This window comes from Oryzias latipes, chromosome 14 (genome assembly GCF_053564925.1).
Source record: "Oryzias latipes strain Hd-rR chromosome 14, Olatipes_Hd-rR_3.1".
NCBI classification, from domain to species: domain Eukaryota; kingdom Metazoa; phylum Chordata; class Actinopteri; order Beloniformes; family Adrianichthyidae; genus Oryzias; species Oryzias latipes.
The window spans coordinates 16,339,146-16,357,111 of NC_136250.1; the positions used below are offsets into that span (position 1 = coordinate 16,339,146).

General features: G+C 40.0%; 2 protein-coding genes across 19 annotated transcripts in view; both read left to right on the forward strand.

Moving 5' to 3' along the window:
• Nucleotides 1-866: 866 nt before the first annotated feature.
• h2ax (H2A.X variant histone) lies at nt 867-1,593 on the forward strand. The gene has a single exon (XM_004076333.5). The coding sequence runs from the start codon at nt 982-984 to the stop codon at nt 1,405-1,407; it is 426 nt and encodes a 141-aa protein (XP_004076381.1). The 5' UTR covers nt 867-981; the 3' UTR covers nt 1,408-1,593.
• A 3,325-nt stretch (nt 1,594-4,918) lies between these two features.
• phldb1a (pleckstrin homology-like domain, family B, member 1a) overlaps nt 4,919-17,966 on the forward strand; it is a 32,707-nt gene continuing 19,659 nt past the window's right edge. For 8 of the 18 annotated variants that reach the window (XM_078930479.1, XM_078930487.1, XM_078930484.1 and 5 more), the window contains exons 1-6: nt 7,781-7,923; nt 9,257-9,349; nt 11,468-11,591; nt 12,059-12,229; nt 14,284-14,403; nt 15,449-16,470. In XM_078930479.1, coding sequence (XP_078786605.1) covers nt 7,909-7,923; nt 9,257-9,349; nt 11,468-11,591; nt 12,059-12,229; nt 14,284-14,403; nt 15,449-16,470 — 1,545 coding nt within the window. In that variant the 5' untranslated portion in view covers nt 7,781-7,908. Of the gene's footprint in view, nt 5,073-7,772; nt 7,924-9,180; nt 9,350-11,467; nt 11,592-12,058; nt 12,230-13,798; nt 13,932-14,283; nt 14,404-15,448; nt 16,471-17,966 lie in introns of those variants that run through there. The other 10 variants (XM_023962458.2, XM_078930480.1, XM_078930491.1 and 7 more) reach the window with 6 other exon arrangements.

Sequence of the window (17,966 nt, forward strand, 5' to 3'; positions counted from 1 at the left end):
CTCTCAAACCACTATTTATCCAGGTATACTGGATGGAGAAGATGTCTTTAAAAAGTAAATAGGTATCCCTTGAAAAGGAGATTTGGTCTCAATGGGAATTTTTAATCAACAAAACTCGATCATATAACTCGAACACAGCTTGGTAAATCTAAGCTGGAGTTCCTGAAAAAAATAAGAGGTAAGCGGTTTGTTTAACACAACTGTTTGTAACAGTATGCTAAATACTAAAGTCTTTAATTTAAAGTAACTTTTTAAGTAAATAGTATCCAGTTGTTCCTACATTCTCAAAATGAGTTATTGGAAAAAACACAAACTGCTTAGATAGCTTTTTGCCAAGATATGCAGCTAAAATACAGCGCAACAAACACGTCCCTTTGCTTATTTATTTATGTAAACATCAATAAAGTTCTTAGATTCCATAACACTCACAATCTTTCAAAATTCACACACATATACTGTACATATCAAGGTTATTTCAGTTTATGCCACAAAGTGTATAATCTGGCATGTAGTTGAACACTTAAAAGAAATGATCTTAGGTTTTGGAATTTTCTAGATACCATCAACTCTGCTGCTCAGCTTCAATTATTCACGTGACTTTGGTCAGCGGCTGTGTTAAAACCGCCAAAGGTTTAAACCTGGAGGGAACATTTCCGATTGGTCTGATGTGTCTGCCACATAGCCACTCATAACATGGAGACCAAAGTACTAACCAATCGTTTCCCTTTATCCCACAACCCTTTACGTGATTGGTTCATAGCCTAAACGCTGTAAATCGAAGACGTTGACCAACGTTTCCGGTTTCGTCTCGCTAAACCAATGAAATCGCAGTACTTCCTCTTTGAAAGCCAATCGATGCTTAGGGCGGGACCAAAACGGGGTTTATATCCAGGTCAACGTGGTGCTATTTGGATATCTGTATTGCAGCACTGAAAGACAACGTTTGTGTTTACAAACCGGAGGGAACTTTCTACATCGAATATGTCCGGAAGAGGAAAAACTGGAGCAAAGGCCCGCGCTAAGGCAAAGACCCGCAGCTCACGTGCTGGTCTGCAATTCCCCGTGGGCCGTGTTCACCGTCTACTCCGTAAGGGAAACTACGCCGAGAGAGTAGGTGCCGGAGCCCCGGTTTACCTGGCCGCCGTGCTCGAGTACCTTACCGCTGAGATCCTGGAGTTGGCCGGGAACGCCGCCAGGGACAACAAGAAGACCCGCATCATCCCACGCCATCTTCAGCTGGCCGTTCGCAACGACGAGGAGCTGAACAAGCTGCTTGGCGGCGTGACCATCGCCCAGGGCGGCGTCCTGCCAAACATCCAGGCCGTCCTGCTGCCGAAGAAGACCGGCCAGGCTACACCAAGTTCCGGAAAGGCGGGAAAGAAGTCTTCGCAGTCTCAAGAATATTAGCTTCTAAGCTATCGCCGCTAAAAACCAAAGGCCCTTTTAAGGGCCACTCACTCACTGAAAGAGCACCTTTCCCCTCATGATGTACATATGACCGATGACTGACTTTACTGTATAAACTACCGTAACATGTACTTAGTAAAACGTTACATTCAGGGCTTTTCATTAAACTGAAAATTTGATTGTTCACTCTTGTTTCTTTGTGTTCTTTCCCTACTCAGCAGAAAATTAAACTATATTAAAGGACTTCATAACATTTACATTGCATAAGGTAGTAAACAAACTAAGATGTCGGAACCGGGATAAATTGTGTCCTAAGGTCTGACAAATTCAAATTAACTAAGTTATACTGCAAAATGTAGTTTTGATCTTACAAAACCAGGAGATTTGTCAAAATTGTGATCATAGCATGTCGTAATTAGTAAAACTAAACGAAATGTTCTTCAAAGTCAGGAGGAAACTAATAGATCTGAATCATGATCGACAATTTGTTCCAAACCGGTTTAGTGTTAAAAGTCCAGCAGGAAACTAAACCCTGACTTAGCTTTGGTTGAATTTTAAACTGTTTAAAACCTTATTGAAGATTTCCAATATAGATTTCCATTTAGTTGCATAACAATTGCCAATATCCAGAGTCAGGTATGAAATAATGCATGTAAAAATAACCAAACCATAATGATAAACCAGAATGTTGATCTTCACGACAACTTATTGATCATTTTACACACAGACGCTGTTCTGAACTATGGATATCCTTAATATACAGATTGAACTTAAAAAAGAGTTCAATAACAGGTTTCACCCAGAGACTTTACATTTGTGAATAGGACATTTGGCCAAAAAGAGCTGGAGATTTATTAAGAACAGACCAGAGTCTGCCCACCCATCCATCCATTCATGATACTGACATTGCCACGTTCGAACCATCCATCCATCCGTCCGTTTCATCCCTTACGGTCACGCCCAGCCCATTTAAATTATCTTTAAAATGACATCCTTCCAGAACCAGCTAAAACGAACATCAACAATGAAATCATAAATATTCTGCCAGAACACTTCAACTTGAGGACAGTACCAAAAAAGATCAATGACTGTTTAACAAAAACTACAAAGTTTATGTTGAATTTGAAGCTATTTTGAATGAAAACTTTAGCTGGGCATGAATTCTGTGAACTATCTTATAGGAAACTTATTTTATTGGTAATCCAAAGTGTATAAGGCAGTGTTTTTCAACCAGTGTGCCGCGGCACACTAGTGTGCCGTGGGAGATGGTCAAGTGTGCCGTGGAAAATTGCCCTCATTAACTGATCTAAAAACATTAACCATCTCCAGGAAATCAGCTCTTTGTTCATCCAAACAGGTCCTGATAAAACACTGAGTAGTTAGGAATATAAACGATCATAAAATACTTTTTTCGTTGTGTTTATTTGATTCTATTAAAGACATTTTGATAAGAATGACGGTAACGCGAAATAGCTGCAGCTATAACTGTGTAAGGAAAAGTCCCGCAGCTTTTACTGTCTCCACGACACCACCAATCATTCTTGAAGGCTTAATCACATGTCATCAGTCTGACCAATCAGAAGTGGTTAAAGTCTCCACTTCCTTGTTCCAATTTAGCTCATAACTCAGTCAGTTCCGACAAAAACACCAGCTAAAGCTCGTATTTAGCAGTGTAACTTTCCACAGAATGCGGTATCAGACCGTGGAACAAGTGAACAAAACCATGAAGCTCAGAGACGCGAGTCTTTCTGCCCTTTTCTCGCAGTTTTCACACTACATCTCCCATGATGCATTGGCTTAAAGGGACAGCGTCTTGAAAACACAACGAACATACAGTTTGTATGTAACTTAAATTTTATTACATCTTTTAGAAAAACATCTGCAACTTCCTGCTTTTTCTGCCACAATTATCACAAAAATGCACGTCAGATTGCCGGGGGGGGGGGCGGGGGGGGGGGGGGGGGGCTGTAGATCAAAACAGACTATGAGTTTCTGCTTTTTTTTTTTTTTTTTTTTGGGATGCTGGTGTGCCGCGGGATTTTTGTCAAGGTTAAAGTGTGCCGTGGCTCAAAAAAGGTTGAAAAACACTGGTATAAGGGGTTTTGCAAACCTTCCGAGCAACGTCTTCCACAAATGTATTGCATAGTAGTCTTTGCAGCTGCTCAACTACATAATTAAAACTTGTTTATTTTGAATGCACTTCTAATTAAAACTACATCGTTGATAATGAGCGTGGTGAATGCACATGTGGAGTCACTGAGGTGTTGATAACCTGTTTTTTTTGCTGTTTGGTTTAACTGTTGTTATTTGTAACACATGTGACCTAAATGTGTGGTTAAAGCCTGCAAAACACATTCTAACGGTTTTACATGTGTTCACCTGCAGGTGTTTCCCTTCTTGCACACAAAGACAAAAACATCCTTTTTTTGCAGTGTTGATGATAGAGCTGAATGATCACAAGGAAGTTTAAATTATTTTTAATTGAATTAAAGAAATGTTTTCTTTATTTAATAAGCATGGATATTAATGTTTATTCTGTGTCAAGCCTGTCATGTAAAAAAACAAATATATGTAATATTATTAATTCATACTAAATATCTTTTGCATTTGAAAAGGTGAGGAATTCAACTGAACACTGCAGATATGTTAGGATTGTAGTTAGTCATCTTTGCCACTAGAGGGCGACGCTTGAAAATGCTTGATGTGCCTGTGTCAGCCTGTATCTTTAAGTATTTAAAATTCCTCTCTAATTTAAATTTTAGCCTAAAACTTAAATATCTATTTAACAATAAAATTTTTGCAATAAACTGTTTTTTTGTAAAACAGTTTATTGCATGGATCTGCTAAATTAATTTTGGGATTCTGGGAACAGATATGGTTTTTTCATGTCAAATGAAAATAGATGTTGGGGTTTCTTAGTGCACCTCAGAACAGCTGAAATCTCCTTCCTACAGGAGGATCCTGCTGATATTTCTGTCTCTTCTGACCGCTTTATTAGTGGCAACAGCAGCTTAATGCAAAAGGTCTGAACTGAGCTCAGGACAGACTGAACCAATTACCCAGGCACTGACTACGTGTCCAAAACTATTATCCAGACTAAAAATTCCAGCCCTCAAGGAAAACCACAGTCTCTGTTGGTTGTGAACACTATATTTTTCACATTTAGCAGCACAGATGGCTCTAAATTTAGCAAATCTTATTGTTTTGGCTTTGTGATTTTGTCCCTTTGTTCTAAAACTTGTCATGAAAAGGAGAGACTTAAAGTTTCCCTTGAAGTCTCTCCATTCAGTGCACAGTGAATGAATCAAAGTCAGGTGCAATGGTGTTCTAAAAAAGCATTAAGAGCTCTTTAGAAAGTCCAAAGAGCCGCTTTGTTTAATGAAAAACCAAAGCAATGGAGGGACAGAGAATTTACTGACTCCAATGGCAAAAAGTGGAGAGAGAAAGAAGGCTGGACAGAGGGGAGGATCTGGTGGAAAGATGTACAGTTACTGACTAAAACGCTCTCTTTGTGAGCAACCCAACATATGTGAAGAAGGAGCGGCATGTTTTTATTCTAAGTTTGGAAACTCTCATCAGGAAATATTTGGAAAATGCCTCATCTTGTGTTTTTAATCTCTGGGATGATCCTGACAGAGAGGGGAAAGGATTCCTTGTGAACACTGGTAACTAACCAAAATAATTGCTTGCTATTGTCTGTGTAATAGGAGATAAAGGGTCTTTTGTGGCTGCTCACTTGAATAGTTTGTCTGTCAAAACTGACCCAGTTATGATTTCAACTAGCTGTGCCCTGTGTGTCCATCTTTTCTCAATTTCTATAAAAGAACCTTCAATGTAACCTTAGTTTAGACATAGTGACATCCAGTTGGTATTGCAGGTTAATTAAGTATTTTAACTTTTATATATATACCGGTATATATATTTTTAGGACAAATTTGCTGAGTGCTGGTTTGGCAGGTTTGGCACTCATGTTTAGGTCAAGATCAGATCAAAGGTGCTGTTTGGATGACAGGATTTATGAGTGACCCTGAGAGGAAGTGCTGACTCCAAGTTTTAATTTATAGCAAGGAAGTTGCTGTTTCCAAAGGAGATGAAAGATAATTTGCAACCAGGTTCTCATTAGTCTGCGGAACACTCAGTGTTTGTGTGTTTATCTATTTAACTGAGTCCCAACTTACATAATTGTTTGATGTGTTTGTGCTTTTATTTTTATTTTTTTTACATGTCATGGCGTTCAGAGCGTCGCAGAAATATGCGCAGATTTGGTGATTAAAATCTCCATCTAGATGTTTAAAAATGCTACCATCCATACCAGGGGTCTGAAACCTGCGGCTACAGAGCAACATGTGCCTCTTTCACCCCTGCATTGTGACTCTATGGTGAAGAAAAATGACAAGTGTTTAGCTTTAAAAAGGAAACAGAAAATACATAGTAAAATAAAAAAATAAAAAAAAGTAAAATAACTCAAACTTTATTCAATTAGGCTCCTGATAGCTAAAATATTTTGATTGATTATTGAGCTCCGTTTACTATAGAAAATCAATTCGAAATCGGTAAACACAATCAGAAATCATACTTAATCCCAAATCAAATTATCCACCAGATTATAAGGTAAATTCTCTTTTTTTAAAATCTCACAATATTTATGTATTTTATGGCTGAGATGCACCACAAACAATTTTTAACAATTATCTTTTTATCACAATGTTCTTGATTTTTGTCTAGTTTTACCATTTTAGCATTTTATTATTTATTGATGCAATATTGTGTACAGCACTTTGGGCATCCTTGAATGGTGGTGGAAGGTGCTCTATAAATGAATAAAATGGATGAATAATTAATTTAATTAGGGCGGGGTTAGGGTAAAGGTTATGGTTAAGGCTTTGGTTAAAATACTTGCAGGTATTGCAGCAATGTTCATTTTGGCCACAGATATTATGCCAACATCAATTTCCATCAGATTATGTGCTAGTCGCAGTCAAATGCATACAAATAACTTTTTTTTATATCACTGCTGACATCACACTACCTACCTACTACTACAGTTGCTGCCTTGAGATGATCCTATGTGAGACAGGATGTCTATTATTGTAAAAGGAAGTCATGTAAACCATTTAAAAAAAAAATAGACTATTTCACATTTCAAAAAAAGCAATTTTGCTTTTTGCAAAAAACAACAACATTTCCGTGATATTTATCAAAGTGGTAACAATAACATAAATGCATATCAGTGTGTTATTTTTCTAAAGCATGAAACAAGATTTTTTAGCTTCTACTGGGTTGTTGTTAGTGACAAATTTCCTAAAATTGTCCTTCAGGTTTTGAAGGTTGCAGACCCCTGATCTATACTTTCAGATCATGCTCCTTCACTTTTGCAGTGCACTTAACTTAACTTTGTCTGAAAATGCATTTACTGGTTATAGTAAATTGGAAATAAGAAAAATGTTTATGTTTTTAATTAGTTTTACAATAAATTGAAATATTTTACTACCAGTTTTCAAAGAAGTGCGTATTTTTATTTTTATTTTGCAGTGTTTATGTATGGTGCTTTTGCGGTTCCCCACAGCTTATATCACTTCTCAAAAAGGCTTTAATGTGAACTAATGTTCACCCTCTCAGCTGAAACGTCCACGTCATCACTGTTGCTGCTTGACACATCCTCAACCAATCTGGTTTCCTAGCTGCCTCTGTTTGTTTGTTAACGTTTTCCCTCCATGAGTCATCCTCTCCTTCATTTCCTTCATCCCCTCTGTGGCCCTGGTCATGGGAAAACCCTCAAAAGATCAATAGTGGGACTTTTCCCCCACTCTGTCTCTGTTTGTCTGTAAGCCAAACATTGATCCTGAGGGACGTCTGAAAAGATGCTCGCTTGTGTCCACTCACTTCCTGTGGAACACAGTGTGTCTCCATCCCCTCATCCCAGATGTCTTAAGAAGAGTAACAGCTTTGTTGTCCACAACAGCCCACTTCTATCATAAACCGTAAAGTTTTCCACAGTGGAAAAGTGAGTTTGTTGTCGAGCTCAGAGCAGGAAATCAGACAACACGGGGTCCGTTCCATCTCCAACTCCTACACCACATGTATTTTCCTTGTCTTGGATCACACCATTACCAGCCTCTTCTCATCATGTGGTGGGGTTAGCCGGAACTTTTTAGGCAGTCTGTGCATTTAAATTAACCTTTTAAAAGTCAATTAACAAAAAAAGTAGAGAAAATCAACAAAAGATAAATCAGAAAATATCTCGGAGGGCAGTGGAAGTGCACAATCCCCCGTTGCTGCATGTAACTCTGATAGGATGTAATCCTGCACCGAGATGGGGAGGAGAAGGGCTGGGAGGAGGGAAATAGCAGAGGAACTCGGAGAGTGAATGAAAAAAAAAAAGCAAGGAGCAAGACAGACATAATAATGTGGTCACTGCTCTGTGAGTTTTTGGAGTCCAGAGAAGTCATGGATCTCCCAGCTGTGTGGACTCTGTCAGAGTAGAGAGATGGTGAGAGCTGCATGGCAGTCAGACAAGTAAGTAAACTAACCTCAGATTTCCAGAACTTCTTCAACTTGTTGCTATCTTCTCTAAAAGAAAACTTCTAATTTTGAATTTCACATCTTTTTAGATGTAAGATATTTGTGTCATTCTTTTCATTTTGTCAATGTTTGTTCCCAGCAGAAGTGTGTAGAAGTAGCAGCCCAGACTGTGTAGCTGGCAGGATCTATTTTCAGCAGCTCATGGCAACGCTGAAGGGCATAACTGCCTCTGTAATGACAGGTTAGAGTGCACAGCCCCACATTTGCAGGCATTAAAACAGTTCTCTGGGCTGGGCGTGTTCCTTAAATCACAGAGGTTTGCACGAGTGGGAGCAAATGGGTGCACATTCGTGTTTGTGTGAGTCAGGCAGACAGAGACACACCACCCTGCCCAATCTCCTGTCTTGTTTGAGGGCGAGTCGCAAAAGGGCCAGTGTTGACAGCCAGTGGGCTGACAGCAGAGGCGCTGGGGCTCCAGTGTCAGAGCGGAACAGAGGGTACGGTCTGTTCTCCGTGTCACTGGGTCCTCTGAGACTCACACACAATTGTCAGATGTGTGTGGTTTTGCCCAGCAGCCTTGTCTGGAGTGACATCAGACTGTTTTAAAGCCCTGTTGTCTTGAATGCGATGAGCTAAACTTTAAAAATTGTAGATTTAAAAAAAATATTTCAGTGAGAATTTTAAGTAGTCTCTAATAGGAACATGGAACAACAAAAAGATTAATTGGTTTGTGTGTCAGGAAAACTACAACGCATTGGGTTGACAGCATGAGGCCCAACCACACAGCTGCCTGTGTTACTTAGTAGACAAAACAGAGTGGTTAGGAGGCCATGGAGTCTACTGCAGGGCTATAAAAAACGTTTGTGATAGCGAAGGTAAGGATGCCAGTTTTAACGTGTCTGGGTTTTCTCTGTCATGATGCGATGATTCCACAGCTGCGTGGGACTGATGTTTGTGAGAGGGTTTTAAAAGTCTGAGTCACAGTGAGTCATCGCGGTCAGACATCTGACCCCCTTATTGGGCCGTGTGGAGCTTTTTCACACCTTCTGCCAAAAACACACACCTGATATTTTCACCAAACCAATTGTCTGTGTTCTTATGCGCGTTGTGCTCAATGTCGAAAAGGAAGAATCTGTGTTAGCTGACGCCTGTATCGTTTTGGCCATAGTTCTGGAGAAACAATTAGTCTGTGTAATGGTTTGGTCACATGGGTTTATAACTGGGGCAGAAGCATTTCTAAGGAAAGCACTGTTCCCATTGTAGTAGCAGTACTCTCAGTGCTCCCACTGAAGCTCTGAACCACACTGTGTGGATGTGTGTTCTTCAGGATCTTCACGTGTCAGATCTTTCTGATCATCCCATCGACATGGACCGCCTGAGTGGGAACAAACATGAGCGACAGACGCACCAGGTCCTACAGGTGAGTCCTCTCATCTAGACTAAATAAATAAGATATTTATAGTGGTAGATGGATAAAATAAACTCAATTGTAACGACTTGAATTATAAGGTTTCATCCTCATAATAATATACGCTTAACATACCGTGTGTGTTTTTAATCACGTCCTTCCTTTAACATTGCATTATCTGCTTTGATTTGGATCACTCTTCTAAATTAATTTTTAGCTCAACTTTAGCCATTGACTTTTTTTTTGGACTGTGGCTCATTTATGGGGGTGGGTTATGGTCAGCTCAACGAATGAATGAAAAAATACATCAGATCACCACCCTGCCATCACCATGCTGTCCATCTTAACCAAACATCTCATCTTTCCATAGAACATTGTTCAAATGGACGTGCAGTTTCTATAGAAGACTTCGTCTCCTGCAAACTCTTGAACACAAATCGTATTTGTGCAGCCCTTTTATAGTTGTTCATGCTCTGGGAAAAGTGGAGCATTCCCATGGTGGAAAAAGCTTTTGTGGAGTTGATTGACGAGGTGGAGAACCACGTGTTTGAAAAAGAAAAGAAAGGAGATAGTTATTAAGAGAGACCCAACCTCGATTGGAAAAATCTACTCGTTTTCCTGCCATCTTTGCAGCACTCTCTGTTGATTGGCTGAAACAGCTGATTCCAAGTAGTGAAGTGATTCCCTTCAGGTAATCATTAGCAAGTAGCTGGAACAGAGGCAGGGAGTTGGATCTGAGCTGAGAAATGTAATGATTACCGAGAAGTACTTCTTTACCACATTAACTACACCCACTTAAGCTGTTAGACATCTTGTGCTGTCATCAAAAGATGGACGAGACAATTATTTATCTGGCTTAATCTGTCCTAATTGGGGCTGCAAGACAAAAATGATGAATAAGGCCTGAATTCAAGACCAAATGTCTTGCATCTCCCAGCTTCATGGAAAAGGCTTTAGATTGGAGTTTGACAGGTAGCTGTCAGAAGTCAGGGCTCTGTCTCCCCCTCTAGTCACCAGCGGGAACCGTCTCCAGAGTTTTGAATGCACTTCATCTCCCAGCAACCCCAGCACATAGTTTCTGGCTGCCACACACCTGACTTTCATTTGCAGTCACTGACAGTACACTTGAGCACTGCACAGAGCTTCACTCAGTGCGAAGGATTGTTTGTGCCACGCTGCCTGCGGTACTGAGTGTTATATCCAGACCCCGACTCTCGCCTGGATCCTGACTACTCTAGTTTCCTCTCTGATGGTCCCATGCTCATTACTGCCCCCTGCCTGCCTGACCCTGATTTAGTTTTGTGGACATTTAACTGAGCTAATAAACCTGCTGCAACTGGATCCAGCCGTCTGTCTGTTTTGTGACAGAAGCCCAGGGGTTTTCGCAGTACCTTTTAGACTTTGGGCTGAATTTGTTTATATCTTTGCAAATGAAAACTTAAGGAATTGTTTTCTATTTTTTTTTGCATGCCAAATGTTTGCTATATTAAAGTAAATACAAGTGATGAAAAATCTAAGTTTTAAATGCCAAAATCAAAGAGCTTATAACTTCAATCAATTTCATCTTCTAAATCTACTGTCATATTATAGCGCGCAACCAAATCTTAAAATATCTAATAGCCCGTCTGCCTTTAGGGGCTTAAAGCTCTCACTTCAGCAGGGCTTAATTTGGAAGTTGTTGTGTAAGGACACCTTTTCATTTCGGGGAACAAAATCTGCCTGACATCATACGACAAACTGTAAACAAAGGAAGGCCATGCATACAGCAACCAGTGACGCATGAAAATTACAATCACTAATGTAATTATTGTTATCACATTTACAGATGCAAATCTTTAGACTCGATTCCAAGGCATACAGTACACTGTATGAAAATGTGATTTAAAAAAAACAAGTCTTAGTTTTAAAAATAACATAAAAAAACTTAATTCCTTTTTTAAAGAATGTACTTAAAATTTATTGTTTTATTGTGTGCAGAGCTGACAAAATTAAGTGTATACCATTAAGAGCAACTGTCCAAGTCTTGTGTTTATATTTATATTTTTTTTTTAGTTTTTTACTTGATCCATGATCATTGATATTTGAATACGGTAAGTGAATAAAGCTTGATTTGTTTTGTTGTTTTCACAGAACACTCCTTTAGACCTGATTGAAACAGGGAAGTCTTTGAAAGTCCAAGCAGAGCGCCCCCACCTGGTCAGCTTGGGAAGTGGACGCCTAAGCACAGCTATCACTTTACTTCCATTGCTGGAAGGTCAGCTAGTACAAGGAATTTTCTTTTTGTTTCAACACATAAAAAAGTGTAGCAATATGTAAACAATAACACATAATACTTATGACTAAATACCTCACTTTATGTTCATAAAATACCTAAAATTTAAAAAATGATATCAATTGAAGGAAAAAAAAAACGTTCATTTTGCACTGTGTGAATGTTAGTAGCATGATTTGTTTGTAGTTCTTTGTTAAAATAAGTAATTTCTTTAATAGGTATGTGGCACAAGTGGCGCTGAATTAAAGAAAATCATGACACAAAAGGCTTTTTTCCACATGCTGAGCCATACTTCTGTCAAACATTACTTCTGTTTGTGACGTGTTTTTTCAGCAGTAATTTTGCACTATCAGCACCATGGCATATTTGAGACTTGCACATGTTGTTCATCATTCATTGGATCGTGCAGCTTTAGGAACTGACACAGATAATGTTCCCTGTTGTCACAGGGAGAACTACACTGGGCAGTGAGAGGACAGATATCCCCCTGCACGGCCCTGGCATTGCTCCTCAGCACTGCTACATTGAAAACCAGGCAGGGAGCATCACCTTGTACCCATGTGGGAACCCGTGCTCTGTGGATGGACTTGCCATCTCCAAACCATATCGCCTCACACAAGGTAAGACTGGCACAAGTCTAAATATGATCCAAGAAAAATGCTTGAAAAAAACGTTCGTGGTAGAGCTGTTTAAACATAAACATGTATGCATATTCTTGGCTCAATACTTTGGTTGCCCAAAACAACACCATAAAGCTGCAATCTATTAAAGGATGCTCAATTTAAAGCCTGGAACCATACTAAACCTTGCTTCTGACACTTCTCATGATGTTGTGTGAAGTCTAAGTTAGAGAGAATAGCTTTGAGGCACATTAAGGGACAGGAGGGAGACAGCTGCTCCATGCTAAGAGGCCATGGTGCAAGATTAATTATAGAGATTGATCTGGCAACTTTTTACAACATCTGCAACTACAGACCAACCACCAGACCTATGAACCAAAGAAACTGAGAACATTAGTAGTTGTCACTTAATTGAAAATCCCTGAAGCTTGATTCAACAGGACTTAAACTGCTTGACCTGGACCAGAGTTTTGCTTCTCAGATAATGTTTGATTGTTAGATCTGAAAGCATCTAACTATGGCGTGGACCAAACAACAAAACCCTGGTTCTTCTAATAGAGTTAGGGTCTGGGTTCACCTGAAGGTTGGCCCCAGAACAATTTTCTATAAAATTGATGCATATGGAGATGACAGCAGACCAAGGAGCAGAAGTAAACAAAACAGAGTAAACATTGCAGGCGCAGTAAATGAGGCCCAACATCCAAACACAAGTAAAAAAAATGTGTAAAATGCCAGGTGGGCAGAAAACTCAGTGTTGAGCCGTTTAATTATGTTGATGGTCAGATTACAGACATTACATGATTGGTAGTATTTATTCATGCTCATATCTTTGTGGTCTGTTCTGCAAAAAGCGACCTCAGCGACAGTAGCTGGCTCGGGTGGATTTATGTTTTTGTATGTTTTTTAAAAAAAAGTTTTTGTTCTTTGTTTTTCTCGCTTGTGTGTTAGATTTTGTGTTTTGTCTCACCTGGGTTAAAATACCAGTCATCCACAGCTGCTACTCTTGTAGCTCATTGCTTTCTTCGTTTTAGTTTTGTGACCTTTTCCACCTTTGTGGCATGTTCAGATTCAGTCCTGCTTTGTGGTCTGCTGCCCCTCACCCAGCAGGCAGGTGATGCACGGTCCTCCAGGTTAATGTTATAGGCCTGTAATGGTTAATATCTCCCAAGGTTAAATTAAGTTTTAAATTCTTATTCTTATCGCAAACTCTCCTGATAAGGCTTGTCAGAAAGCCTTTGTGAAACATCCAAATCAGAAACCAGGAAAGTCAGAAAGTCAAAGCTCCAGGAAACTGTGTGAAACAGGAAAAATAATTTTTTGTTTATAACTGCATTTACCAGAGGACATAACAAGACAGTTGTGCATCCTTCAAGTTTTTTTTTTTTTTTTGCGTACTGCATATTTGTCATTCAAGTGCTACAGTGGTCCCGCCCCTGCGGTTCCCTCTGAGATGTAAGCCGGCAGCTCACCAGACTGCCATTTGAAGCTGGTGTGTGTGTGTGGAGACAGCAGCTGCTGAACAGGAATACTCCATTCAAAGGACAATCATTAAACCTTAAGCAAAATAATAATAATAATAATTCTCATGCCTTTTGGACATCTTGTGAATCATCAACAACTCAGAACAAAAGCGCATGAGGAAATTAACCAGGAATGCGGGGAATAAATAACAAAGATGTTTTCACTTGCTGAATAATTACACGTAAGTTTGACATGTCATTTGTGTGTTTCTTTCAAATCTTGCTTTAAATTGCTGGGGTTTAAATAATGAAAATTATCTAGAAGTTTATATTTTATACTCATTTTCTTTAAATCTAATATTTATTTACAGTTTAAACAGTTTACATAAACTCCTTAAACTAAGTCAAACACCATTTTCATTCCATCACTGAGAACTAAGATGTTCTGAACACAGAGGAACTAATTACAATCACAGGGTTGTGTTGTGTTTAAGCAAAAGCAAACGACTCTTAAATATTCATGAAATGTGACTGTAAGGTCATAAATACTCATCATTGACTGCTCTGCACATGCTCCCTGTCTTCTCCTTCCAGGGTGCATGCTGTGTTTTGGTCAGTCGGCATTTTTTCGTTTCAACCACCCAGAAGAGGCTCAGAGAATGAAGAACATGCTGCCCGGAGGACACCTTGATGCCCCCAAAACACTTACCTCTGGTAAAGGAAATTTAATTTCATCTTAGCCAAATCTACACTGAACAATTCCTGCCATCCAGAAATAAGCATCTTGTGACAACTGTGTGTACAGAGTGTGCACAGCCAGCTCAGCAGCTATTCTGGGCAGAGCAAATGCTTTGGGAACATAAAGCCCGTTATTTTCCTATATCTATACCATAACATTCTATGATCCCACACATGCAGAGGAGTTTAGGCAGGGTTTGATGTTGCTGAGTCAAAATGACATGTTTGCCAAAATTAAATGTAGATGTGATAAACTAAACAATCCCATTTTGAAATCCTATATTGTTAGTTCAAAATAGGGAGAAACTGGGTTTTTTGTGTTTGCCTACATTTTTAGCCCAACTTCTCCAATTATACTTGACCGCTATGAAGGACATTTTTATCCCTGCCAGGAAACAGAATTAGTTTTAACAGATCCAATTATCTTTGGCTTACATTTTGAGTGACTTCATCTAGATTTTCACACAGCACAGTGACCTCATTGTGTTGAAGGACCGTTGTAATCTTTGCCTGGGGTTTGTTTTGGAAAGTGCCATTATGGTGGCAGGCTGCCGGCTGTGCAGCCTGTGATATTTGCAGCCCATTCTCCTCTGACCTTATTGATTTTACATTCAGAGCCTGAATAATAAGAGTCACCACACCCCTCCCAGTGTGTGTGTGTCCACTCTTTCCTGACCAAGCCCTGATTTCATGGTTTGAAAGAGCCACACTGCTGAACATTTATATTTAGCTGCTCCAAATCCCTGTGGAATTACGTGAGAGCTATGGAGCATCACAACCACTGGGTTTGACTCATGCAGGGTGCCTTGGGCGCCACTTGAAGCACCCCTCTTAACAAAGGGCTGATTGGTTTTCTCCTATAAATTTTGAGCACTGGCCCTTAATTCTACTGTTGACCTAAGACACGGTTGAGGTCAACCAAAACCGTGTGTTTGTGTTAGAGTGTTTTTACAACTGCCGTCTTCCTTTACCACCAGGAATGCTCTTGGACAAATGTTTCCAAATGTTTGCCCCCCTGCAGATACCCACAGAAGCTCCAATGGGAACCATGAGCTTTTTTCAAGCGATGCCACACTCAACAACATGGCCAAGAATCTTCAGAACTCCTTGGTGCTGAAAGCTTCTGCCTCATTGGGGACTGGTAAGCAGCATGGCCAAGCAGCTCCTGCAGACCTGCACCTGAACGGTAAAAATGGCTCCTCGACAACAGCTGAAAACAAGAGCATCTCACTCGGCCAGAACAGCAGCGATAAACCTTTTCCAGTTGCCACCAGATCCATGAATACCAGTCAAATTCCTGTTCCTCATCCACGGACTTCACGTTCTACCGCCTTAAGTGACACCAGTGTGGGTCAGAAGATCCACGAGAGCCCAAAACCCCTTAGAAAGTCAAGGGCAGAGGCCACACCAAGCCCTAAACCACATATTAAGGGGTTAGGGCAAGGTCCAGAAAACTTAAGTTTTATCCCCAGTCACACTGCACCCTCCACTAAGTTTTCCACGGCTCCACCCAGCCCACGATTGAGAGACTCTTACCTGCAGAGGAGGTCCCACAGTCCCATGCAACATCATGTGGATGTCCTTCAAAAGCCAACTGGGTCCAACACTCTGAAGGAGCTTCCTCCTCCCAGTCCCCACATGTCCTGTAGAGAGACCCAAAGGAGCCCTCAGAGCCAGCGCAAACATGCATCTCCATCAAAAACAGAGCACATGAGGTCTCCGCATATACGGACTCCATCATCACTTACTAAAGCTGGGAGTGAGTTTGGAAGCAGGGCGATGAGACCAGAACCAGGAAGCGCACTCACACCAAGTTTGGGTTCTGGACCTGGTTTGTCTCCCCTTGCAAGCCCTCGCAGTCAAAGAAAGACTTCTGCTGTAAGCACAAGGGCATCTGGTAACAAAGAAGGGAATCTTACCAAACCATATTCCAGGGAGCGCAAAAACAGCATCTCTGAGATCAGTGACAATGAGGACGAGTTGCTGGAATACCACCGCTGGCAGAGGGAGGAGAGGCTGCGAGAGCAGGAAATGGAGAAACTGGTAAGTGTTGTATTAATATAACACTGCGGCTCAACTAGTTTAAAACTAACCCCTTCATGAAACAACATACCATTAAATTTAGGACTCAACGTAATTAAGCATCACCTTGAATGGAGTAAACCCTGAAGAATATTTTTTTATATAATGGGAAACAACGACCAATAGTATACAGTCCTGAGCACTTTCTGAAGACTATTTTCCTGATTGTGATTGCGTAAGATGTAGTAAACCAGTAGTAAACCAGAGCCTTGAGGGCCAAATGAGAAGAACAGATTTATTAGTTCTTCTAATCAAAACCTATTGTGAATATGATAAAAATTTGTATTATTTTCCTGTTAACATGATTTGAATTTAGAAGGTTACAGTGATAATTTAATTGTGTGGAATATGTAATAATTTATAAAAACACGGATTTAATTGTTAACAAATGATTTTTTTCTAAGCAATTTTTTTTCTTTGTTTTATTTCTGGTCTTGAAATATTAAATTAACAGTATCTTTGCTGAACATATATATTTCTTTTCTATGTGAAAAAATGAAGGTATCCCAATTTAAAAAAAAAATCATAATTTGGACTAAATTTTTTATGTAAGGGTTAATGGCCAACTCAGTATGCATTATCACTTTTTAATGCACGCCGTGCAAGCCTGGACCGTCTGACGCGAAGTGTGTTTAAAAGTGATAATGCATACTACGAAGGTCATTAACCCGCTTATACCATGGTCACTTACAAAAGAAATAAATAGTAAACAGTTTTTAGTCCATCTTGTTTTTTTCCAATTTGGATGGCTTTTCTCACCAAAAGCTAACTATTTGTTACGCGTCGCGCCGCACCACCGCTGCAGTCAAGATTCGGCAATATATTTATGCTGATCGTTCTGATGGGTTAAATAAAGCGTCAGTTCAGAGAGAAAGCTCACCTCTTACCGCAAATGATGAAGCAAATGATTTAAGCTAGGTGACCGGAACTTCTTTTTTCACCCCTGCGGTTATCCTGTGGTATATCACTTTTTAATGCACACCTAGCAGCCAACTAGAATAGAGTATTCACCCGGTCCATAAATAAAAGTAATGAATGCAGGCCAATTAGTTGGCCCTCACCCATTTTCACCTCACCACATTTCTCCCTCTTTGCAAAAAGTTTAGACACCCCTAATGTAAACGATGTGCAAGAATCTAGTGCCACTTCTGCAAATGGTACTCTTAACCCTAAATGTGATCTCAAAAACTGATGTTCAGTTCCTCAAAACTGGGATCCTTAGCTGAAAGAGTAGTGAACAGCCTCACAGCGAACAGGTTGTCTGCTTTTTTAAATCGCATACAGTCTCCTGCCAGACTGCCAGCAGCTTTTCTTTCCTGAATATTACTGGTATCGTCAGCCCATGTGACCAACATGACACGGGGGGAACATTCTTCCGGGCGTCTCAGCATCCAGTGCAGCTGGTTCTTGTTCAACACTATATTTACCAAATGGATGAGTGGCATCTGTTTTCAAGC